General features: G+C 43.8%; 2 protein-coding genes across 2 annotated transcripts in view; both read left to right on the plus strand.

Annotated features, from left to right (window-relative positions):
• The window catches only part of pklr (pyruvate kinase L/R), a gene marked incomplete at its 3' end in the record, with an annotated part of 7,772 nt that extends 7,084 nt beyond the window's left edge, over nt 1-688 (plus strand). Inside the window, exons 10-11 of the mRNA XM_080005305.1 lie at nt 222-336; nt 582-688. Coding sequence (XP_079861431.1) covers nt 222-336; nt 582-688 — 222 coding nt within the window. The remainder of the gene's footprint in view (nt 1-221; nt 337-581) is intronic.
• An 8,731-nt stretch (nt 689-9,419) lies between these two features.
• On the plus strand, nt 9,420-23,068 carry LOC307233417 (potassium/sodium hyperpolarization-activated cyclic nucleotide-gated channel 3; the record flags this gene model as incomplete). Its single annotated transcript, XM_080004748.1, has 10 exons — nt 9,420-10,105; nt 13,666-13,872; nt 14,164-14,386; nt 17,574-17,735; nt 19,028-19,246; nt 19,670-19,816; nt 20,040-20,307; nt 20,691-20,855; nt 21,196-22,355; nt 22,910-23,068. The coding sequence occupies 10 exons, from the start codon at nt 9,420-9,422 to the stop codon at nt 23,066-23,068; spliced, it is 3,396 nt and encodes a 1,131-aa protein (XP_079860874.1).
• Between the last annotated feature and the right edge of the window lie 4,319 nt (nt 23,069-27,387).

Below are 27,387 nucleotides of genomic sequence, written 5' to 3' on the forward strand. Positions count from 1 at the left end.
ATACTGTATATATACAGTTTATATAGGTCAGAACATCTTGGTCTCACATGCATGCCTGGTACTATGGTTGAGATGCTTTTCAGGCAGTCATTGGCCTTTACTGATGTCATTTTTTTTTACGTTTTTAGTGTTTATAGTGGTGATTGAACCCATAACCCTTGTTATGGGTCATTAAGCGTTGCAGAACCACTGTGGAATCCTCTCTCTGTCCTTCCCTTCAGGTAGCTCGCCAGTCCCAGCTGTTAAGAGGAGTATTTCCAGTCCTTTACCACCCGCTGCCTGCCCCCGTCTGGGCCGATGACGTAGACAACAGGGTCGACTATGGAATGAATATAGGTGTGTATAGATTGGTGCTGGGGTTTGTGTACGACTAAGAGTTATTAAGTTACTTCGGTGAAAGTTTTTTCACCGAAGACCCTGTGTGGTGATTTATCGGTGTCGGTTATTTATTGGAGCAAGTGCAAACTGTAGGTTATTGATTAGTAGCACTTTTGCCCTTTAACAACCATAAATCTCTCCCTTTCCCTTTCTTTTCTCTTTCTCATTCTTCTCACCCTTCCTCCTCGCCTGCGACGCAACAGGGAAGGCGAGAGGATTCTTCAAGTCGGGCGACATGGTGATAGTTGTGACGGGCTGGATCCCGGGCTCGGGTCACACCAACATCATGAGGGCTGCCAACGTGCCCTGAACACCTCCACCTCCCTGGACGCGCAATACGATGAACTCGCCGTCCTATTCTTCATTTACATTCCACACATACACAAATGAAAACATTGCTCTGGCAGCAACAAGTTTCTTCGCTGTTCAATTGAAAGTATAGTTTAGTCAAAGTATTTTGTTGCAAATAGTTGCTATCTATTAAAATGTGTTTTAATTACATTGTTTTCAATGTAGTGACTCCTTCCAAATAAAACTTGTATCATTGACTTTTGTTCTGTTTTTTTCATTTGAATTATTATAGAAGAATTTGTCAATACCACAAACACTTTCTGCTTTTTCATTAGAGTTTGTTAAGTTTAGGTGTAGGAAAATGTTTATACATGATGTTTATTAAAAAAGGTTAATTTATTTTTTACTTTGGGCTAAATTTTTTCATTGTTATAACTTACCTTGTTGTATGTAAGATTTGTGATAGTAGTCAAATTTACGTAATTAAATTGTTGACTTCTTTCCTTGGATTTAATTTTCAATAATTTACGTTTCCATGAAATCCCAAACACATTATGGTATTTCTGTGAGTAATTACCATTGCACGGCTTCTATTTTTCTGATGCCTCGCTGGATCTTGAAGGCATCACACAGTCGCACATGTCAGTGGATTTTACTCAATGTGGTAATGAGTTTTTATGGATAACTATTTTTCGTATTTTCATTAATCCGGCAAAGTAATGGAGACTACGGAGATAAAATATCAACTGAAGGGATCTACTGACATATACAAGGTAATAAGGTACATGAATACACACGTAAATCGATAGTTTGTAATGTCAACCACTACAAAGTGGTTTGAGTGGTGTAGTTACAGAGTCTACACAGCACAGTGGACACGGTAGCAAGAGACATTCTCAATCGAAATCTGTACATATATGGTAAATTGTACGATGATGTCATAAAGCGTCTTATTGTAAATCTCAACTCGTTCATTTTCTTTACAAATAGTGACGTGTCAGTTAAGCAAGACCAGCTGAATATTCGGGATCAAAGTTGTTCAGTTTTTAACGGATATCTGCTCCGTATGGGGATCGATTTGGTTGAAACTTCAACCACAAGATCCTTATGACATACCGGTTTAAAGACACCTTAACCATGTTCACAGCTAATGTCATTGTCGTGCTCCAGATACTTTTATCCAGGTTGGACATATTTCGGCGTGAAATGCATTGGACCACATGTTTCAATCAAATTTGGTTGGTTTATGTTTCATTTCTGTTCCGTATGTGGATTGATTTGGATAATATTTCAACTACGAGGTGTTTGCGACATACCGGTCCAAACGCGACATTCCAAAATTCCGCAAATTTCCCCAGAACAATAACAATAGGGTTCTAGACCTATTGGCTGGATCCCTAATAATACTGACTTCAGAATGGATAAAGTGTTAATATTATTCTATTCTATTCTATTATTATAATTAAGGCATTATATAATTGTTAATTATTGAAGGCATTAAGTCCATATAATATATGTATAATAATACCCTTAAATTCATCTTATTTACTGTCACTCTGTGGTAGTCGAGGGGGCTTGGTTAAGCCACGGTCTGCAGGTGACGGTGCTGGCTTCTTCCTGTGGCGGCGCAGCTGTGCCCGGTCTGCCCGATCAGCCTCTTCAGCGCTCCGCCACCCCCCTTTCGGTGGGGATCGCGTGGTGCTGGTTGTCGCAACGTCTGAGGACCGGACCGCGACCAACATTAATTCGACATTAAATACAGACATTAATTGTCATCATTACTTTATGTTCCCGGTGTTGGCCAGTGAGCCATTTTGTTCTGACGCAATAAACTCACGCCATGTGGGTAGACACTCCCACACACTGTTGTTATGGTTATTATTTTACTGTTATTTATTATTATTATTAGGGGTCCAGCCAAAGGTGGCAGGAGCCCTATTCTATTTGTTAATGAAAAACTGATGTCAGTATTCTATGGATGTCATAGATCCACCGCAAGACAAGATGAATAAAATATGTCTGCAGGATGGCCCCGACATGCCGTTGTCCACGTTTGCTCCAGATTGGTTCATTATTGTGGAATAATTTGGTCACAAACTGTATTTTTTTTTTTATCATCGCCGCGACGTGACGCAAATGACGGCTGGCACGGGTCACATGATAGCGTTGGCAATCGGGACTCACCAAGATGACGGCATGTGCAGACGTAACATGATGTCAGAACTTTATGGATGTCATGGATCCGACGAACCCACAGACAAAATGGACAAGATTTGTGGCAGCAGGGGCAGCAGGGGCAGCAGGGGCAGCAGGGGCCGCTTCTTGCTGTATGCGGACTACGCGGTTGCAAGTGGTGCCCGAAGCCACCAGGGGGGCCCCAAGCTGCCATTTTAGCCTTTTTATTTATTAATTCAATTAATAAATGAACGAGTTAATTAATTAATTAGTTCGTTCATTAATTAATCAAAATGACCGAACTCTCTTAGTAGCCAAGCGCCCTCTTTTCCTGTGCTATGGCCTAATTTATTTTATTTATTGTTTTTTTTTTGCGGGGGGAAAGGGATATTTTTATACGTTTCGTTTTTATCAGTTGCAATGTTTGCCTTGATTCCTCAACAACTTTGTTCCTAACATTTAAAATAAACATTTTAAAGAAAATGCAGCACCTGACTCATTCATACATATTTGGGAGATGTCATAATGCAGATTTGGTAAATCCTGTAAGCTTTCAGGAGTTTCTTGATGTAGGGGAGCCCCAGTTATTATCATTTTCTGTTTTCTTGCTGGGGTCAGCTTGAAATGTTTGATTTGATTGATTTGAATTTGAGAGAAAAAAAATATGTTTTTCACAGATCTAGCCTCTTTTCCCCTTAAAGTGAACCTGATTTATGCATTTAAATGTTACGTATGGAGTTCTGAAGTATTACCAGAAGACAGTTTAAACAGAGCACAGCATATCAAACGTCATAAATATATATATACGCTTCTGAGGACAACTGACATGTACCAGAGTAAGCTCTACAAAATAAAATCCCAATAAAAATCACTGTCAAAATGTATAGGTATTCCAGAGATACCAATGTATACAATCTTCCTGAATTATAATTACAGGTAACAATAACCATAAGCAATTACATAATTCAGGTGACAAATATTTATTGTGTATGTGTTCTGAAAAACTTTCATTATTTTTGTGTTTTTGGGTTCCCTTCCCCTCAAAAAATTGTGACAATATCAACAAAAATGTGTAGGACACTACACACAATTGATTTAATTATATATCCTCTACAATTGAAGTCAGTTAAACCACTTACCTTAGTTTATTAATAGGTATGCATTATTATCGTGAAGGCAGTTTTCTGTTAATTTACAAAGTGCAATAAAATAATTCTGTTCCCCAAAATTTATTAATAATCGTAATAAATAATCATGATCCCAATATTGACTTAAATAATCATGATTATCATTTTAGCCATAATTATGCAGCCTTACTATAGAATTATACCCGCCATTAGTAGTGGTGAAGGAAAGCCACCCACAGCCACAAACTGCCTGATCATAGAATTACACAGACACCAGGCCGGAACAAATGAACTTCTGCAGTCACAAAACCGGAACAGAGAGCCAAAGCACACATGTCCATTGAATTTAAACAAAGGGCCGACTACCCTGGACCCAAATATAGCTACCTGCAGCTATATTTATTATTATAATTGTTGTTGTTAGCGGTCCAGCCCACATTTTGAAATCTAAAATTATTTGAAACAGAGGAACGGCAGAAGCTACAAATGCGGTTTACCTCTTTTGTGAATGTCACAAACACCTTGTGGTTGAAGTTTCATCCTAATCGATCCACATACAGAGCAGAAATTTGTGAAAAACCGACCAGACTTCATTGATATCACAGACGAGGTCCAATGCATTTAATGCCAAAATATCTCCAACCCGGCTAAAAGTATCTGGAACACAACAATGACATAAGCATCGAACACGGTTAAGGTGTTGTTTAAACCGATATGTCACAAGCATTGTCATCATACGTCGTTTAAGTTTCATTCAAATCGATCCACATACGGAGCAGATATTAGTGGAAAAACTGAACGACTTTGACCCCAAATATTCAGCTGGTCGTGCTTTACTGACATGCCACTGGTCATAAACAAACTTAATGAGATGAGATTTACAGTAAGATGCTTTATGACATCATCATACTATGTACTATAAATGTGCAGATTCCGATTGAGAATGTCCATTTGGACCCTGTCGCCCTGTAGTGGTTCGACATTACAAACTATGCGTTTACTTATATATTTATGTTTATGTTTATTTCTTACCCGGTAGATGTCTGTAGATCTGTTCGATTTATATTTTATCTCTTTGGTCTCCGTTACTTTGTCGGATTCATGAAAAAAACGAGAAAAAAAAGCAGTCCACAAACACTCGTGAATATGCAACTGAGTGATGCGTTCAAGATCCAGCGATCCGTTGGAAAAATAGAAGCCGTGCAACGGTAATTACTCAAGAGTAATACCACAACGTTTTCCATTTTTTCATGTAAATGTAACTTATTGAAAGTGTAATCCAAGGATAAAAGTCTCTTCTTAAAGTTTGACTATTATCGTAAACCCCCGCAAACATGTAAACGTACATAAATACGTCATCATTGACGCACACGAGCAACAACGTCACCTACGATCACTGATACTCCACATGTACTTTAGAGTAAAAAATAAAGTTTTTTTTTAAAGAAACATCATATATAAACAGTTTCCTGCAGCTAAACGTAGTAGATTTAAATGAAAAGACAGAAAGTGATAAGTATTAACACGTTATTCCATAATAATTCTAATGACAATTGAATGTTAAAGTTCCATATATGTTGTCTCCATTACAATATAGACAAGTAATCTATTAACTTGAATATTCCAATTGTATATTATTAACAGAAAAAAATACAATGAAGTAGTAATTACTACTAATATGTATTTATTATATTTATGAGATAATATGTATTTATTATTATTCTTATGCAAAGTAATAACAAAGTTTCTTTTTACTTTTGTTCCAGATGCCAAAAAATAACCAAAAATTTAAGACAATAAAGAAGCCATTGCCCAAAAATCCAGTCCTCAATACTGTGGTAAAAACACTAATGGAAAAACTTTCAACATAAGTGTTAATTCACCATATCTGTCAGTATTAAGAGGCTGATTTAATCAGGATCAGGACAATTTGGAGACTCCAGAAATAAAAAATATGCTACTATGAGTTTAACAGCAGTTCTTAAGAACAAGATCCCGAATGTTTGCACATGGATACAAAATGACCTAGACAGTGTTTTAATAATAGGAAAATAAATAAAATCTTTATTGGCGTATGAAAAAGTCTTGTTAAATAAATTATAATGTTCCAGGAAGAGATTATATTGCAATAACAGAATTGCCACCAAGACCAACTTTGTTTAATACAATATTCCTAATGACATTGCTGAGCCGTTTATTGGCTGCATTGGTGTAGATCACCATGACACTGCGTTGTATAATAAAGCTATGCCAATTGATAGAGCATTTCAGAAATCACTGTTAAATATTAACGATGCATGTTTGTTAAATATTTTGGGTAAATCATGTACGACTGAGTGATGCGTTCAAGATCCGGCGAACTGTCGAAAAAATAGAAACAGTTCAATGGTAATTACTCACAGAAATATTGCAAAGTTTTTCGTATTTCATGGAAACGTAACTTATTGAAAATGTAATCCAAGGAAAAAGTGACCACTAAAATAACGTTAAGTTCAACTACTTACCTAAATCTCCGTAAATACGTAAACCTACGAAATTACATTATAATTGACACACGCAAACACAACGTCACCTACCCTCACTGAGACTGCACATGTACTTACACACAACAAGGTAAGTTATAACAATGACAATATTTGGTTTAAAGTAAAAAACAGTTTTTTTTAAGAAACGTCATGAATAAACAGTTTCCTACAGCTAAATGTAGCAGATTAAAATGAATAGACAAAGACAAATTATTCCATATTTTCCAATTGTACATTTTTAACCAAAAAAAATTAAGTAGTATTAAGTAGTAATCACAACTAACATGTATTTATTATATGTATAAAATAACATGTATTTCTTATTATTTTTATGAAAAGTAATTTCAAAGTTTATTTTGATATTGTCCCAGATGCCGAAAAATGGCCGAAGTGCTGAGTCGTTGTGTATTTGGGAATACATAACAAGTGGTATAAGGATGTAGAATTTAACAATAAAGGGAATAATCCTCTTTCCAAAATTGAAGAAGATCCAAAAACCACAAACAACAATAATGAATCTATGTGCATTGATAATATTGAAAAGGCCGATTTAAGTTCAGAAGATTAAAATATTGATGAAACATTAACTGATAAACAACAACGTGGAATGTTTATGGAACATGTTTCCAACCAGTTGCTATTGTATCAGAGCAGCACTTTGATGACATGTTGTCTGTAGCACCAGCGGAAGGGAACAACCCTGTCTGATGATTGGGAGATGAAACCAGTCCAGCAAAATGTTTCCCAGTTCTTTACCAAACAACAATTGGAACGTTTCATATGTGTTGTCGTCCAAGTTTGATTCACACCGATCATTTGTATTGTATTGATACCTTTGTATCAGGAAATATTGATAAAACTTAACAAACTCACAGAAGATTGAAGAACATTGGCGTTACACTGAGAACACAGTCACTTTGTGACATCATGAACCAATGCTATATAAATCCAGGGTTCGTCTCTGAGTGGTCTTTAACGGCTGCAACGTTGCACAGAATCCGGAGAACTGTAATACGTATCTAACACGACTACACTGGACCCCTGTATTGCTGCCTATATATATATATATAATAATAAGAATTATAATTATAATAATAATAAGAATTATTAAGATTATTACAATTAGATATCCAATCATTCAATTTGAAGATAAGGCTCGGTCCCCCTGCCTTCTCCATTGTAGACCGTATGATCTGACGGATCAGCAATCCTCCTTGTCAGTGATAAGACCCAGATGGACGCTGTCTCTGGACACAGTCTCCGTCCCTAAACGAATTAACTGTTTGCGTCTGCTTGAACGGCTATTTCTCCCCTCTCCATTTTTAAAACATCACAATCACCCAGCACCGCCCCTAGGTTTTCGTCCTATAAAGAGTGTGGTTTCCATATTCTCTCTCTCTCTCTCCCTCTCTCTCTCTCTCTCTCTCTCTCTCTCTCTCTCTCTCTCTCTCCATCACGCAATTTCCTCGTTGGATGACGCTATACCTGCGATGGCTGCGTGCGTGCGTCTTGCGCCGACCGGGCACGCGGCCTTGAGGGAGGATGATGGGGATGCGGATGGATGTCATGGCAACAAGGCGATTAGAGCCAGACCTTCATATACACATTTATTTATTTAATATGTCAGTTGTGCGCCGAGTGCGCCCATGTGGACGTATCTGCACGGACAGGAATACAAATACTCATCATAGTAATAATAATAATGATCAAAAAATAAAATAATAATAATACTAACGAGAAGAAGGAGAGGAAGGAGAAGCAGAGCAACATCAGAACCCTCAACAAGTTATTTTGTTTTTTCTTTGTTTCTTTCTTCAGAAGATAATTCAGAGGAGTTACTTGCTGTCAATGCGTTTCATTTATTTGTTCTGGGATGGAAGAGGAGTGGAAACAGTGCTCTTGCCTTTACACAAAACAGTGTAATTGAAAAGTCGGAACTGAGGACAGATGGAGGACGCGCCTGCTGGAAGAATAGATTATCTCGGGCTGTTGGACTCCAAACACCTGAGCGGGTTGATTCTTAAATCCTTGCCATGAATTTAACAAAAAAAAAAACCCTGTGGTAGAGACCAGCATCCCGGTGTCTAGTCCTCTCAGCTCGGCGTTGACGGGAGAATCTGATTGCGTCAATTTGGACATGGCTGGAAATAAAATGGGATGAATATTTGGGGGTAATTCAACGTGAGTTTATTTCCTGTCTATTTTTAAGAGCGTGTTTCTGCTTGTGCGCGCATCACAATGAATCAGCGCGTCTTTTCACCGTGCGCGCCGTGCGCGCATTATGTGAGTCCCCGATGTGGGTTAACAACCATCCCTCAAGTGTCCTTCATCCGCGGATGAGTGTTCCCCAATCTACCAATCTTCAGATGATCCATTATATAATGACATATGTTGGAAATAGGACGGGGTGAGGAGCCGGAACGCGCACACCCAGTACACGCACGGCCAATGAGCGACGAGCCTCGTTGTCTCTCCAGGACCGGGATCCGGTGCCAACATGCCGGGCGTCGGAGCGCTGAGGGCGCCTGCGAGGAGACGGCGGAGAAACAGCAGCGTTTCAAGGACGAGGAAGGAGGAATGATTGAGAAACGTCCATAAGGACTGAAAGGGGGGGGGGGGGGGTGAAAAGGTGAGACAGCTACTGGCGTCATGCGGGCAGAGTATTAGTAATTTTTTTTTTGCTATGTTTAAGTGTCTATTTCCAAGGGCACTGGGGTAAGGATGGGCAGATCAGTGGACGGGGGGCGAAGGTGTGAGCTCATCAGGCGGACCCCTCCTCACTCAGGCTACCCGGAAACCTGAATGTTTTGTTATTGACTTTGACATTCCCTAATGTCTGTACCATTCTCTGTACCATTATTTCTCTAGTGGAGTCTGGAGTAAAACATTATACTCACATCATTTACACGCTTCACAAGTTGGGATGGATGGAGTGACAGGTGTGGCCACCCCAAGTAGTGCAGGGGGCTCTGGGGGTGACAGCCTCCCCAGGCGTAACGGTGGGGACTCGAAGCGTCGCAGTAAGGGCAGCCTGCCCTCTCCAGGGTACAGGCTGTCCCAGGCCTCTCTGGAGGGGGAACGAGGCTCCGTGGGAGCAGACAGCTCAACCAGACGTCGACTCTCCATCATGAGTGCTTCCACCAGGGACGGACTTCCTTTCCGCTCAGCCGGGACGCCAACTACACCGGTCCCCTTGCTGCCTCCACCATCCTCCTCGGCACAGCCTCAGATCCAGCCTCAGCCTCGCTCGGTGGGCTTCGCCTCTTCTCGTGCTGCCCTGGCCTCCACCTCCTCCACAGGTACGGGAGTGGTGGTGGTGGCCACCGGCCTAGAGACCACCACGACAACTGCCTGCAACACCACCGCGGCTGGAACCCCTGAGATTGGGGGTCTGTCAGGGATGGGCGGCTTTGGGATGGGGTTGGATGGGGAGGACTACAGCTATTCCAACCAGAGCACTTTCATCCAGAGACAGTTTGGAGCCATGCTCCAACCAGGGGTCAACAAGTTCAGCCTGCGCATGTTTGGGTCCCACAAGGCAGTGGCGCTGGAGCAGGAGAGGCTGAAATCAGCAGGGGTGTGGATCATACACCCCTACAGTGACTTCAGGTAGGAAACACTCCCATGCTTCGAGGTTCAGAAGAATAACACAACTTGTTGCTATCTATAGTGCATGTGCTGTATTGCTTTATTTTAATAATCATTTGAAATTATGCATATGAAACTGAGCACTCAATCACTTGAGCTGTGATGAACAACACTTGAGCAGAGGAGGTCAAAGAACAGTAGCCACTTCAGTTTGTCGACAAGGGGAAGGATAGAGAGAGAGGGTGTGACCCGCCATCCAAAAATACTTGGTTAAAGAAAAAAATAATTCTGTTTGTATTTGTAAGTAAGAGGAAGAGAAGGGGCAAAATTTATCAGGACAGAAAGTTCCCTGGGGATAATATTTCAAGAGAACAGTGACATGAAAGCAAGTGGGAGGCAAAAAAACAAGTGAAGAGAGGGGTGCACAGTCCCGAGGACACGGTCAAAGCAGTGGGAGAGGAAGAGGAAGGTGTTGATGCACAGGGCAGTGGGTAGGCGAGAGTGGACTCCATCTAACTGCAACACACCACCTGCAAGAGAGGAGCAGGGGACTCGTGAATGGGAAGAAAGCCACAAGCCAGAAAGGCCCTTGTCGACATCTTGACTCTCAGTGTAGAGAAGCAACAAGTTTGACGAAGGGGAAGACAGGCTAATGCAATAGGCAGCGACAGGTAGATAGAAAGAAAAAGAAACGAAGCAAATCCATTTGTACTGCTTATCAATATACAGTTGTGGATCCACAGGAACAATCACATTAACTGGAAAACGGACAGGCACAGCACTCTCTGCTGGTGATTTCATGCAAGGATGCTGATTTGCCGTTGTCAAAAACTAACAAGCGGTGAAACCTATGTCATAAAATAAAATGGGGTTCATGTTGTACTGATAGGGCGTCTCCCATTTGAGTAGAAATTGATGCCCTGTTTTCAGCATTGTGAGTATATTCATTTGAATGAGTAGAAGTATGCAAGATCAATTTTAATGGCCTCTTCAAATCTGTCAGTCACACACACACACACACACACACACACACACACACACACACACACACACACACACACACACACACACACACACACACACACACACACACACACACACACACACATTCATGGTTACGGAGTGACAAGCTAGACATTCCGTCTGCATTTTCTTGTTTGGTATTTGGAGCGGTGATGGGGACCACCACTAATTGGCTTCTTACTAATGTGGCTTGCTGGGGAGTTTGTGTAAATAAGCTCGTAAAATGTGTTGCTGCAGAGCAGCGAGACAGACAGCGTTAGTAATCTCCAGACTTCCTCAACAATGGATGACTTGATCGCCCCCAGGCCCGTGGCCCACTTTTGTTTCATCAGCCATACACACACAAACACACACAAACACACACGGACACACACGGACACACGCACACATGCACACGCATGATAATAGAAAGGAATCATTTCTATATTGTCTGCGAATGTGGTGATCACTCAAAAGTTCCACTTATGGATCTTCTCCCGAGGGGTGATTTAAGGTGGAGGAACACAAGATGAATGGATCAACGGCCTGTTGAATCTCATCCCTCCGATACTCAATATTATTGTCAAGATGTTAATGGGCCTCATTATCAGGTCTGAGTAGTATCACAATTGAACATTCATAAATTAAGCATGGTGTTCTAAATTATGCACAATGAGTATGTATTATGCATAATTCAGACATCTAACTTTACAGTTAAGTACTTGTGGACTGGGTGCAATGACCAAGAGGAACTCAATGGGGCTGGAAAAAAAAGGAAAGAAAGAAAGAAAGAAAGATAGATCAATGTCATTGTTTAATGATGTCAATTCTGCTCAGCTCAATTATCTATTTTTGTCACAACATTGACCTTAACGTCTGACCTTAAAGACTTTTTCAGTGAGTGAGTGAGTGAGTGAGTGAGTAAGAGAGTGAGTGTGTGGACAGTGTGTGTGTGTGTGTGTGTGTGTGTGTGTGTGTGTGTGTGTGTGTGTGTGTGTGTGGCTCCTCTGTATGGAGTCTGGCGATAAGCTCTCACATCTCTTACCTCATTAAGTTGGGGCGAGCGGCTGCCGCACGTATAAGAATCCATAATGAGGGACAGAAGCAGAATAATAGATTCATACAGTGGAACAAAGGGAAACTTCCCGCGCCAATAGGAGGGGAGGCAAAAGGAAATGAAGATTTGTCTATTTATTGAATTAATTCAAGTAGCGCTACAATGGAGTTGCCAGCCTCAATGCATACAGAGCAGACTCCTGTGAGGTGGTCGATTCTTGGCTGTAACTGTCTGTCTCCCTGGCAGGGTGGCGGCTGGATTGCTGTTTAGGAGTGAGATGTGTCCCGATGTGAACAAGGATCTAATCACAGCAGAGACTTGGCCTCCATTGTCGTAGAATTAGTGTTTGGTTTGACACCAGCTGAGCAGACGGAGGTCAGCTCTTCCCAACACCTGTTCATGTCAATGCTGGAATACTGATTAGACTGTGGTGTGAAACTTTGAATGCATTTGCACTTCACACTGTGAGTGTGTGTGTGTGTGCGTGCGTGTGTGTGCAAGTACGGATACACTCATTCACACAGCAGCCAGAGCCGTGCACGGCAGTGTGCAGGAGATGAGGATCAGTGAGTATTTCACCTGACATAAAAAAACCCCTTCAGTTTATTATTAGTTCATCTGAGATCGTCCTCAAGTGATGGAGAGATATGTGTGTGTGTGTGTGTGTGTGTGTGTGTGTGTGTGTCTGTGTGTGTCTGTGTGTGTGTGTGTGTGTGTGTGTGTGTGTGTGTGTGTCTGTGTGTGTCTGTGTGTGCTCCTAAAGCCTACACAGTTAGGTAAAGGTACTGCACCACATTCGTAAAGTCTAGGATTCGAAATTGGTGTTGATAATAAAAAGGTGGCGCCAGTCCCTCCCTGGCTCCCTTTAATCAGAGGTGAAATAGCCCATCTTCCAGATCAGCACACGGTCCCCACCAGCTCCACAGCACCTGCAAGATCTCGATTAATGTTTTTGCAGATGAATGCCTTTATTTAATGCCAGGGTGTGTGTTCCCACTCATATTGGCAACAACTCAATGAGGAGTGTGTGTGTGTGTGTGTGTGTGTGTGTGCGTGTGTGTATCGCTGAGCAGCGATGACTCATACTTCATCTTTATCAGTCCAACACGAGCGTCACACCACCGGAATGTGTTACTGAAGTAGCGTTCAATAACAATCAGAGAATTAGGTGGAGCGAGGGAGCGGTGTTGACAGTTGACGGATGTGAACCACGGTGACAGCTAATATGGGCGAAAAGGCTTGGGATGATAAAAACATACGGTTTTAGATGATGCAACGGCTTCTCTCTCAAACCTTTCAACTTAACTCCGGATGACAAGAGAGAAATGTCCGTCGCTTCACGGTGTCACGACCACACCGTCAGGCTACGTCGACGTGGCAAACTATTCGATGCAAAAACAGCGCAGGCTTTCTAAGGCTATCCTCGCCATCACTCTCTCTCTCTCTCTCTCGCTCTCCTTCTCTCGATCAATGTCTCTCTACCCCTCTCACACTGTCTCTTTCTCTCTCTCTCCCTCTTTAGGTTCTACTGGGACTTGTTGATGCTGCTGTTGATGATGGGGAACCTGATCATCCTGCCGGTGGGGATCACCTTCTTCAAAGACGAGAACACGCCCCCGTGGATCATCTTCAACGTGGTCTCAGACACGCTCTTCTTGGTCGACCTGGTCCTCAACTTCAGGACCGGCATAGTCAAGGAAGACAGTACCGAAATCCTGCTGGACCCAAGGTCAGTGTGTGTGTGTGTGTGTGAGTGTGTATCGGGATCCACGGGCGATGTAATCTGAAATGGCAGAATGGCATGGTTAAGTATGTTTTCACAACCCATCTGTCACAAGTGTCCTCAAACTAATCTGTGTGTTAGATTTGTAGAGGTAACACGCTGCCAGCGGTGATGCTTCTTGATCCAGCTCTGGAGCTTGTGCATATTAATGAGGGAAGATTTGTGGCTTGCACATATTGGATTTGCTCGCACAGAGACAGAATGCAAACAAGCCTCACCTTTGCCGCTCCCATGCAGGGCCATCCGCCAGCGCTACCTCAAGAGCTGGTTCCTGGTGGACTTTGTGTCGTCCATCCCGGTGGACTACATCTTCTTGATGGTGGACCTGGAGGCGCGGCTGGACTCTGAGGTCTACAGGACCGCCCGGGCGCTGCGCATCGTGCGCTTCACCAAGATCCTCAGCCTGCTGCGACTCCTGCGCCTGTCCAGGCTAATCCGCTACATCCATCAGTGGGAGGAGGTCAGTGATGGCAGGGAGAGTACAGAGAGCAACGAAACTCAGACTAATGATGTGGCACTGATAGGCCAGCGACTATTTAACATATAAGTATATTGTGTAAGTATACAGTATATATGCTAATATATAATGTAGGGCTGCCCCCAAATAGTTGACAAAATGTTAGTCGACTAGAATAGTCGAAAAAAAGGGGTTCCTAACGAGGGGATGCCAACACTGGGAAAACGATCTTTTGTACACCACATTTCTGTACAAATTATGTCAATATCTAATTAAAATTTGTACAATAATAAAATAATAATAGGGCCTAATAAGTTTAACCAACGTAATGTTTTACTGGTGTTATTAACAGGTGGCTCGCTTAGTGCGCGCAGCACTTGCAAATGAAATGTATATTCTAAAGGCTGCTCATTAAGTTTTGTATTTATCTGTAATGTAGCACAGTGTTAACAATGTTAACACTTTATAACACGTTATAACATTCATTCTCAGCCCTGGAACCCAAAACATTTTCTGATGCCCCAAAAACATGTATTTAAACAGTCAAATTAATATCATAAACATGTGACGATAAGTTGACTAATGGCTTGAACTGACACTTGTAGAACTGTCGACTAGAGAAATCTTTAGTCGGGGGAGGCCCTAATACTCTGTATATAAGTTGGTGACAACATCAGCTAGGTACTGCTCTGAGCGGGAGACTCAATCTCCTTGACAGGCCACAGACTTTGTTTACTACTCACAAGCAAACTTGCTGACGCATCTAACCAAGATAATAACTTTCCACGATTGGCCATCCACTTGTTTGACTCCTCACTAGCCAGGTACTAACTCTTCTAGGCAAGAAAATGACTCCCTTCCATCAGTGATTGACTGGTGTGACACCAAGAGCTCGGTTACGCTTTTGTGATTGGATGCGCCAGATCGGACCACAGACCTAGCGTCCTGACTTTACACTTGAATGCGAGCACAAAAATAACTTTGTGATGAAATGCCACGGGGGGCAATGGAATCGGTTTTGTTATTTTTCTATCTTAAAATGATATTCAGTGGTAGGGCAATATTAAAGAGGGTGCAGCGGAGGCGAGCACTGTATTCATGCATATCAATGCTGGTGTGTAAATGCGAGAGAGCAGCTGTGGAGGCGGGGAGTGGTTTTTTGCACCATCTGCAGGTTTGGGGGAGCCAGCACTGGCAAACCAGCAGGGGATGCAGCTGTCAGAGATTGAGGTAATTCGCAGAGTCTTTAAAAGCCGCTGTATCTTTGATCTCTCTCTCTCTCTCTCTCTCTCTCTCTCCTTCTCCTGAGCGAGGCTGTGCCCCGTTCCAGAGCCTGGCGACATAGCAGTCGTGATGGCGAAACTTTGCTTTCTGAAGCTTGTTTGAAGCTTCTTTGAACCTTTTGGAAACCTTGGTTTGAAAACTGGTTTGCTACTCGAAGCTTCATTCACAGTGCTCGCGGGGGACATCTGCTGGTGAAATCAATGTAGCGCAACAAACCTAACGACGACCGAGTATCAACGCACTAACTGACATGGCATGTATAGTGTAGTGAGTAATGTTTGCCCTCCTACATAGTAGACCCGGGCTCGATTCCCTGCGTGTCAACGACTCATGCTTGTTCATTGACTTGTGTTTTTCAATGTTTCAAACTTGATAATAAAACCTTGGGTGTGAGAAGGATTTTTTTTTGACAGTAAATGCAAGCACAGAAAAATAAAAGGGTTTAAGTAGATACTGAAAGTGGGTAAGGACAGACTGACTAACTCAGTGATTTGGGGATGTGTTGTGAAATATATTGTGCTATTATAGCCCCACTAGCTCCGCCACAGTTTCAAAAGCTGTCAAAACCGGTACGGGACGAATCAAAGCAGTCATGTGACTCACTGAGGGAACGAAGCATCATTTCCGTAACAAAGCAAGCTCCCAAGCAGAAGGTCAGTTGGAATTACTTTGCGAGTTCGATACAAGCATCGGAGCTTCAGATCAGACGAGACGACGAGCGTCAGACGATAACATCTCTACATAGCAGCACGTGCCCACCTATTAGTGTGAATTTTATCTTTGTTATAAAATATACGCCCAGCAGAGACGGGTTTTCCATTCCACCTGGCCCCTGGTCCACCTGGCCATTGGGCGCCACTGTAACAACTCTCTTGTCGTTTGTGGGGTAGGATGATGATGTCTCAGATGATGATGTCAGATCCGATCTGGTAGTGTCCAAACCTGACAGCATCCAATCACAAAAGTTGCATTGAAACAACAAGTGTAACCGAGCCCTTAGTCACTGTGTCACTGGATTAAGTCATTTATCTAATCAATTTTAGTGGAAAAGGCAGTCTGGCAGGATTCTTGCTGGCGGTACTTGATTTTATCTGCACAAGAAACAAGACAGAGTACCGATTGGCTTGAAAAAAACAGATATTTAGAAATATTTCCAGCTTTTAAAATTAAATAAAATTCATTAAATAAGAAAGAATAATTAAATAACTTTTATGTATTTCACTCGACTTCTGTTTTTTTTCATTTGGCTTCACCATATCCCCTTGTTTATAAATGACTATGAATTATAGCCTATAAATACATTTTGTTATCATAGCTACAGTTCTATTTTCAGTGACAGTGTTTCAGACAGTGTTTTCCCGATCTAAGCGTTTGCCATCTGAATAGAAAGACAGTTACTGAAGGAGTTGTCAAATGCATCAATCTCTGGTGAAGGAGAATGATTTGCTCATCTTAATGAAATGTCAGTAACTTCATTACTGACATTTCACATCAAACAAGTCGACTCAGAGTTGTTGGCCAATAATAAATCTGATTTGTCTCTAAATGTTTTTTTTGTTTTGTTTGTTTTTTCTTCTGCAATGAGTAAGCATAGGATATGAGTATATCCTATGCTTTTGATGAAATTATTAGAGTACTTGGTATAAAATTTTCTCAAGTATAAAATATAGAAGTACCTGTCCAAAATCAGGACCTCATAATTCAGTACAGCTACCCTTTCAGCTACATATAGGTTGTTTGTGGAATCACTCAAGTAAAAAAAGATAATACCCCAAAATTGCACTGATGTACAGCACTTAACGTTTCTCGGTTAACCTCCAGATCTAGGAGATCCCATAAAACTCCAGGCATCGTCCTCTCAGACTAACCTCCGTATGTTCCTCCTCCTCCTCCTCCTCCTTCCCAGATCTTCCACATGACCTATGACTTGGCCAGCGCCATGGTGAGGATTGTCAACCTGATCGGCATGATGCTGCTGCTGTGCCACTGGGATGGCTGCCTCCAGTTCCTGGTTCCCATGCTGCAGGACTTCCCCCCTGACTGCTGGGTGTCCAAGAACAACATGGTGGTCAGTTACAAAATAGCAGCCATTTGTGTGTGTGTGTGTGTGTGTCTTCCCATGTGTTTTTGTCTGATATTTACACTATTTTGTTTATTACAGCAAAAAAACGGACAGGATATACAGTACAGAGTATGTAGCGATGAATTCTGTTGACAAGACCCACAGAGTTATTAGTTCTGCCCCGAGCTCCTACCCAGTATGCATTGAATCTCAGAGGGACATCTCAGCTTGTTTGAACAAGTATATTCGTTTTGTATGTGTGCAAACCGCACATTTGGTTGAACACATTTTGTTTATTGTTGTGGAAGTGTTTGTGTACCAACCAGGGCAAGGCGGTTTATTTGGTCAAGCGCTGTTTGCTCGGTATCTGTGTTAATTGGATCATGCAGCAACACACCCAGCTGGAATAAGATTGACGATTATTTCCACAACAGCAATTTCCCAATTAAAAGGAATCAAAGTGATGAGGTCAGAGATGTGAACACAGGTAAACACAATCAAAAGCCTGGGGAATTTCTTGGAGATTTTGTCGCATGCATTAGAGCGCACAGACATAGACACACCGATGGAAGCGCACGGATAGACAGCTGTATGAATAGCTGACTCACATCTCACTCGTTGCCTTGGTTACTGTTGCTAGGCTTGCTGATGCTGGGAGTTTCCCTAGAGAAAGTCCCCTCACCGGCTGGACCATTCACATCTGAGCAGGGATGTAACACACAAATAACTTCAACACATGCAGCTGTGCATGTGTGTGTACACACACACACACACACACACACACACACACACACACACACACACACACACAGCATGTAGGACAGGCCTACATTATACTGCAAATAGATCACAGGTGCATTCTGTATCATTTTCACTTAGACACACACACACACACCCATACACACACACACACACACGCACACGTACACGCACACTCACACACAGTTAATGGCCTAATCATCACTCTTGCAGAAGTTTCCTCATAAAATCTGATGACTTAGGTTCTCTAGTCCACATTGTTTTGTCTTCTCATTAGCCCTCAAAGTGGGGGTTTAAAGGCGGGTTTAAAGGCGTAGTTTAAAGCGGAGGCAGTCGACCTCTTCGACAGTTAAAGTTATAGTCTTGGGTCTTTTGCTGAAGTGCTTTTGGATCACAGCCTCTGAAACAATTTCTGGAAATAATCCCCGAGAGTGGAAGCGTTCAATATGGCTGTTTGCTGGTAATCTTTCATTCTCTTTTCCATTGCTGCTCTCTCTCTCTTTCTGCCTTTTTTCTCCTTGTTCCTCCACTCACTGTAGAACGACACATGGGGGGTGCAATATTCCTACGCTCTGTTCAAGGCAATGAGCCACATGTTGTGTATTGGTTATGGGGCCCAGGCTCCAGAGGGCATGACCGACGTGTGGCTCACCATGCTGAGTATGATCGTGGGGGCCACGTGCTACGCCATGTTCATCGGCCACGCCACCGCCCTCATCCAGTCTCTGGACTCTTCAAGACGACAGTACCAGGAGAAGGTAAAAAAAGGAACCACTGCACCCTCTATGCATGAAATCCCTTTAACCACCATCTACTGTTTTGACCCGCAGACCATCTCTCTCTTGGTCAGTGCAGCCAGAATTTCTAAAACTACTCTGCGCAGGTGCTGCCACTAGGTGGACAAAGACAGTAGCCCAGCACAGACAAACATAGCTGGTCACAATATAGAACAAAATGCTTGTTGGCATAACTATTAAACTTAATGCATTGTAGATAATTATAAAGCATGTGCATTTGTGCGCAGATATTGTATATTTGAAAATCCCTACCTGTGTGTGTGTGTGTGTGTGTGTGTGTGTCAGTGTATGCGTGTGTGTATATATATATATATATATATATATATATATATATATATATATATATATATATAAATATACTTCTGTGCCTTTGTGTCATCACAGTACAAGCAGGTGGAGCAGTACATGTCTTTCCACAAGCTCCCTGCAGACGTACGTCAGAAGATCCATGAGTACTATGAACATCGCTTCCAGGGAAAAATGTTTGATGAGGAAAACATACTGGGGGAACTCAGCGAACCACTTAAAGAGGTAAAAATAAATGTGAACACCCCAAAATGTACACACACACACACGCACACGCACACTCACATGCACACGCGCACGCACACACACACACAGACACACACACAGACACACACACACACACACACACACACAGAATTCCCCCTCCAGTATCAAACCAGGCCCTCTATCATTTCCTTCCTTCTATTGCCATTCATTATTTATCTCGACCCTCTCTCTGTCTCTCTAGGAAATAGTCAGCTTCAACTGCCGTAGCCTGGTGGCCAACATGCCGCTGTTTGCCAACGCCGATCCGAACTTTGTAACAGCGGTGCTGACCAAGCTTCGCTTTGAAGTGTTCCAGCCCGCGGACTTCATCATCCGTGAGGGCACAGTCGGACGGAAGATGTACTTCATCCAACATGGACGAGTCGGCGTGCTCACCCGCGGCAACAAGGAGACAAAGCTCAGCGATGGGTCTTACTTCGGAGGTGAGGACAGAAGGAGACCGGAAGGAGGTGGAAGGAGATGAGGACAGTATTTGCACTTTTTTACATTTCAATGTACTTTTTTTCCCTCTTTATTTTTAACAAAAAAGAACAACAGACATTAATATTAATGATGGTAGTGAAAGAAACATACCATACTTTCAAACATGATATGTTGCCCAGGACTAGGAGGACATAAGGGAGGTAAGCACTAGTGAGTGTTGTATGAAAGGGTGGTAGCAGTATTGCCAATATCCTCCTGACATTGACACGAAAGGAAAAATACAGTTACAAACAAGTTGTCGTTTTACGATGAGATTTAACAGAATTGTAAACTCTCATTCAAACGCATTGATATATGTCTGTTTCTATCCCATGACCTCAATCCAAACTCTCCGCTTCCCCACGTTTAGAGATCTGTTTGTTAACTCGTGGTCGGAGGACGGCCAGCGTCCGTGCAGATACATACTGCCGACTCTACTCCCTCAGTGTGGACAGCTTTAATGAGGTGCTGGAAGAACACCCAATGATGCGACGTGCCTTTGAGACTGTGGCTGTGGACCGATTGGACCGTATTGGTAATGCATTGAATCCTCATTGGCTGGTCTATTTCGGTTTCAATAATGCATGAATGATGACTCACCATTTTCCATTCAGCTTTTTTTGTTCTACTGGGTTTTGTGTATGACCTTGGCGAATGGCTGTACTAATGGATGTGAGATCGTCAGGAGCGAAAAACAGGAATATGTCAAGGACAAAAATGTCATTGTCTATTGTACAATTTGAAGCCACATTTTCCTCATGCATAAGGGATAGCCTTCTCTCCCCATCCTTTCCTTCCACATCTCTGCTTTCAGTGTCTTGTCCCTTCTGCATTTAATTTATAATGATGTACTGTATCTGCTTTCTCTTCCGTAGGGAGGAAAAACTCTATGCTCTTGCGGAAGTCATCCCAGGGTGGTTCTGTAGCAGGGGGCAGTATGGGTTGGGGTGGAGGCCGGGGCGGTGGAGGCCCAGGGGCAGGAGGTCTGGCCGGTCTAGGTTCCTGTGACAGCATGTTGGTGCAGCAGATTGTCAAACACGACAGCATGCCTGCCATGCAGGAGGCCATTGCCGCCGCAGCTGCAGGAAGAGGCGGGGCCATGGGAGGAAGTGGCACAGCGTCTCCAAGGCCCCGGCCTGTGATCTGGGCACCACTGGTTCATGCTCCATTACAGACTGCAGCCGCTACTACTAATGTGGCCATCGCCCTCATGCACCAGCAGCAGCAGCAACAGCTGCAGCAGCTGCAGCAGCAGCATGCACTTGGAGGTGCTATATTTCTGCCCTCCCCCCTTATCTCTCCATCTCCCTCCTCTTCTTTCCCCATGTCTCCACCACGTGGCCCTGTGCTGCAACCTCTACGCCCATCTGTGAGCTCACTTATTGGAATGATTGGGGTAGGCGGGTTAGGTGGCCTCTCCCCCAGAGGGGGGTTTCCTGCCTCCCCCTCACCACTAGGCCCCCCCGGGGGGCTCACAACACCACCTGTTGCTAAAACTCCCCCCAACCCAGCCTCCTCTGTACCAGCTTCGGTTCAGTTAGGAAGAACACTTCATTACAGTCTCCGCCTCCAGTCCGACCATCCTTCTGCAATTGGTGGATCGCCTGGAACCACAACAAGCGCTGCGGCCAAAACTCCACCGCTCCACAAAGCACCCACAACCAACACTTCTGCTACCACTGATGCCCCAACAGATGGCAATATTTCTGGGATCAGTCAGCAGGGCGCCAAGGAGGCACTGTTGCGTCATGGAGGAGCCAGCTCTCAAGGGCTGCCTGCACTGGGCAGACTGACCCAGGAGGCAAGGCTTCTGTCGGCCTCTCAGCCCACTCTTCCTCACCGCTCGTGGGCTGGAGTACAGCCTCATCCTCCTCTGCACCGGAAGGCTTCTGGTGGAAATTTGTTATCTGCCCCCTTCCTGGCAGGGCAATTAGCCAGAGGAGGGAGTGCAGGCATGCTGAGCTCAAATTCAACGCCAATGCCTCCCTTCGCGACACAAATACAAGCACAGACCATCGCTCCGTTCCAACCCACAGTAGCACAGTGTATTTCTACACCTCCAGCCCCAGCACCACATTCTGCCCCTCACAATGCCCCTGTGCTCACACACATAGCTGCACACATACCCTCTTCAATAATTCCCCTGCCCTCCTCCTCCTCTCCGAAGCAAACTCCCCTCTCCTCTGCCGCCCCCTCCCCTGCCCCTACTCCATGTTCTCCCATGCCTGCATTTTCCCAAACTCCTCGACCAAAACCCACACCTTCAACCCCTTCTCGCTCGTCTTCTCCCCCTCCTTGCTCCATTTCTCCTTCGGCTGTAACGAACCCGCTATCGCTCACGTCAAGCCATCGCCCTAAACCAATCCCTACACCGTCTCCCCGCTCTTCCTCTCCCTCTCCCTCCTCCACCCCTCCTCCGTCCTCTATCCCTACTACTGTCCCACTCCCTCAAACCTACGGGCCTAAGTCTTCGCTCACCTCCTCCTCTCCCCCCTCCTCTTCTGTCTCCTCGTCACCGACACATCCCCAGAGTCCTAGAGCCAAAGCCTCCAGTACATCGCCCTCCTACTCCCCTTTCTCGGGCCCCAGTACTGCACAAGCCCCTATCCTCTCTCCAACCCCAACCTCAACCCAGTCGCGTACTCGCACCCCTACTCCATCCCAAGCTCCCACACAGAACATCACCCCTACCCTCTGTCAAACTTTGGCTATTTCCGAGGCACTGTCTGGCCCCTCTTCCTCCTCTAGCTTTGTGACGTCTTTGGCTCCTACTCAGACCCTGGCCCCAGCACAAATCACCCCTTTGAACCCCCCCCCGAATAAATCCCCGAGTACTTCTCCTATCCATCCTTCAGCCTCCAGCTCGCCCAGAGCCATGACTCCCCTCCTTGCTCCTACCCAGATGCCAAAACAGACCCTATCAGGAACCCCAGTACAAACCAACAACCCGACTCTGACACCCGCTTGTTCTAGTTCTAAGACCAAAATCACTTTCACGGTGCATCCTGTACTTCAGTCCCATCCTGTCCTCACACCTAGCACCATATCAGGCGCTGACCCTTCCACAAAACCGACCCCAGACACAACTTTGGGCTCTAAAATACAATCTCCAATGCCCAATACCGCTAGCTCCAGCACAACCAGCAAAACCGGTGTCCCGACTGCCTCCTCCCATTCCCCAAAACAAACTCCCGCCGCTACAGTCGCCCCCGCCCACGCGTCAACGGTAAATACGCACTTAGCCCCTGCCCACAGCTCGCAGGCATCCAACCTTCCGCCCGCCCAGTCAGCCCAAGTGACACCCCTCTCTCAAACAGCTTGTCCCTCTGCCACTCCTGCCAACACTGCCTCCGCTAAAGGGGGCAAGAAAGACCCTGAGATTCCCCCGGCCAGAAAAGACTCAGAGGCACTCAGACACAAACTTCCTGCCAACATGTAATAAAACAACAACAACAACAACAACAACAACAACAACAACAACAACAACAACAACAACAAAATAAACAAACAAACAAACAAAAAGTCCAGAGGAAGAAGATGTGATCGAACGGCAGACTTATTTTGTAGAAATCTGCTGATTATCAGGGCGGCGGATGTATCCGTCTCAGTTGGCACTTGACATTCCATGATAGGCCACGATATTCTCATGCGGACAGGTATAGTTTACCTGCGCTCACTCTAGAATGTGATTGTCGTAGAGCATCAGGTGTTCATGTTATTCTCAACAAAGCAATCAAGCGAAACTGAAAGACTTTTCAATGTCTGTTTACTGGGGGCAGGCCGCAGGGTGGCAAAATCAAACTTTAAATCCAAATGTACACATGCATATCCGTGTCAGTGATTGTCGGAGCAAGCGTGGGAGCTGAAATGTAAATACACCAGACCCTAAAAAAGGAGATTTAAAACGAAAGCTGCAACGGCTGAAAATCGCGCACCTGAGGATGCTTCATAATGGTGATAGCAATATGTTTTTAGACTTCTGGGTCACTCACAAAAACAAGGTTTCATGATCACAGCAAAGGTGAAAATGAAATGAGGACCATCTTGCCGCTGAATGAAGAATAAGTGTAGTTTTCAAATGCAGCCAATCGCACAGGCACTTCCTGGTCTCCAGCTCCATCTCCCGCTTGTCTCCCATTTTTTCACCAAAGTGTAATATTTTGTCATCGGAATAATACTTAGAAGGTTGTAGAGTTTTAATTATTACTGTCAAGTTGGTAACCATAACAATCTGAATTATTAGGGGCAGTCCGCTGGTAGTTTTGTTGTCCCAGATGTGCGGTGTTTAGTTTTGGAGTAACACAGACTCTTAAACCTACATATTCACACTGAAAACTAGTGTAAAAAATCCGCTTTGTGTTTTGTGCAAAACTTAATACTGCTCCCTTGTACGATGTGGCAATGAGTTCAATTTGTTTCGACTAACTCCTTGTAAATACGTGCCTCTTAGCTGGTGTGTGCTTCCTCACCTTTTTCCGCTCGTCCGTCTCTCATCTCGGTCCATCCTCCACCCCTTTCATCTAATCTTAGATCTCCATCTCTCCGCTTTCGGGTTTTCGTTTCTACTACGGGCGCTGTGCTCTGCTTCACCTCCCTCTCTGTCACTCACCGACACCATATTGATGCAATGTCCAGTGATGTTTGATGTTTTGTGTGGGTAGCAACAACGTGTTCCCGTCTTAACCCCTTGATACCATGTTGCCTAGACTGTATATTTAAGGACCAAATGTTTTATTTTTGATTTATCACAGCTTTAGCTTTTGAGCAGAATAAACAAACCTAAAATATGCTTTTAAAAAGTAGGATCACAGTGGTGAGAACGATAAATGATGCTGTTCAAAACCACGATGACGGTGATGATGATGATGATGATGGTGATGATGATGATGATGATGATGATTATAATGAGTGGTGGATGGTGAACATTGAAATTGTGTATATCTGGTTGTAAGAATAAAGCGGATTTAGATATCAATTTGTTGTGTTTGCGCTCACTGGACTTGTGTGCTTTATTATCATACAGCATAGGCATTTTCAGACAGAGCTGCAGACGGGCACTATGAGAGGATGAACGTGTGTAATTATCTTATTTCTGCTTTTTTGACGGTTGTTCCCTTTCTTAACGATTGAGAACCATCTGTCCTCCCTTGGCCCCTGGATCTGGTTTAATCCGATACCTCTCTGCAGAGGGCAGGCGGACTAATTTCCAAGGTTAAGCCTGTGAATGTGGGTACTCTCTTGCAGATCTCTGCTGCTCTTCACGTGAACTAAATGAATATCCCGCACGAGGCCGGATTACGCCGTCTCCATCACATCCCTCACCCTGATGTTACTCCTTTTTCTCTTTGATTGTCCTCTCATTAATGTCCCACAATTTTCATCTGGTGTAGGTGGTGGTGATATATATAGTTTCACCTTTGGGGGTTAAGATATTATATTGAATTTACACTTGCTGTTATTTGCTCGCTCTTTCTCATTTCGGAGTCTGACTCCAGTCAACTCATAACACTAACACTAACACTACACAGTATAAGATGTATGCCTTTGTGGAACAACCTTAAACCTGACGGTTTCGCCATCTCTGCCATCAAAGAAGCTGTGGTAGCGACAAACCATGTTGACCAGGAGGTCGATGGTGGACTAGAAGCACACCATTCATATAACCATACAATACTGTTAAGTAGCTTTTTACAGTGTGCCAGGGTAAATATAGGCTAGATTAATAGTCGAATCAACACATTGGACTGGCCTATGACCACATGACATAACTGGACCACTTGGTTCAGATCAGAGGGGAACGGGATTAAGGCCCCCGTAGCGTGCAGTGATGCGAGGCGGCCACAAGATGGCGCTCAACGCCCAGACTTGCCTTGACACCGGCCCTGCGGGAGGACAGAGCGGTTTAGATAAGATCGCAATTTCGTGTTGCAACAACATTACCAAGTGTGAACAGCGGGGCCATTAAACTGAGGAGGTAATGTTCGGCGTGATAAAGCTGCCAGAGCTGTGCTGGGCAGGGCACAGCACCTAAGAGGTTAACGATGACAGGCCAGCCTGGATTACAGGCCGTGAAGGGGGTGGGGGGGGGGGGGGTAAATAGGACTATAATTGCTGCCTGCCATTCTGGCTCTGCTGCAGTGGCACTCCAACCGTAGACTGACATAAGGATTTGTGGGTCCCTGTGTTATTGGTTTAGCGGCGCTTTACTATCCGGCATTGGTCATGATTAAAAAGAATCTCACACTGAAGTACACCGGAGGAGTAGCAGTATGTCTGTGTTATGGATTCGTGTAGCATATGGGTATCATTTCCACTGTCTAATAAGATGAGAGAGAGATAGAGAGATAGATAGATAGATACGTAGATACATAGATACATGAATGCATACTTTATTAATCACCAAAGGTAAATTGGGGTGTTACGGTAGCTCGCACCAAAACAATAAGCAATAATAATAAAGTAATAAGAATAACAAAAGATGCCAAAATTGCAATATGCAATAAACCTAAGGAAATTACAAAGAGAAATGTGAAAAATACGGAAATGTACAATAAACCTAAACATAAACAATATCAATAAGCAACATGGGGGAGATATAAAGTAGAAAGGCGTCCTTTATACAGGCAGGCAGGCAGCCCATTAAAGTGGTACAAGCCACAACCGCAGAGTGAACACAGACTCAAGGTTAGGGATACCAGACATAGGTGGGCTGGAAAGAAAAAACAATATTATATTTAGACTTCCTGCAGCTTCCTGAAACCCCCCCCCCGCCCCCAAACAGGCATACACTTTAATACTACACGGGTGGTATCCTTGGATGATGGTTTGGGTTTAAATTAGAAAGGGCAACGGGGTATTCCCAACCACCGTAAATGGGAAGTAAAAGTCGGCCTTGGAAAAATCTATAAAATGTCTGCAATGACTAGGATGGGTTCAGTTGAACTGGTGTCCAGCAGTGAAGCGGTAAGAATCAAGCACCTCAGTCTATTCTGGCTGATGTCCATTTTACCATCAGTGGTCACCTCCTCTTGCTCTCCGAATGAATAATGCTGAGTCATGAAATTGAG

This window comes from Zeus faber (genome assembly GCF_960531495.2).
Source record: "Zeus faber genome assembly, chromosome: 8".
NCBI lineage: Eukaryota > Metazoa > Chordata > Actinopteri > Zeiformes > Zeidae > Zeus > Zeus faber.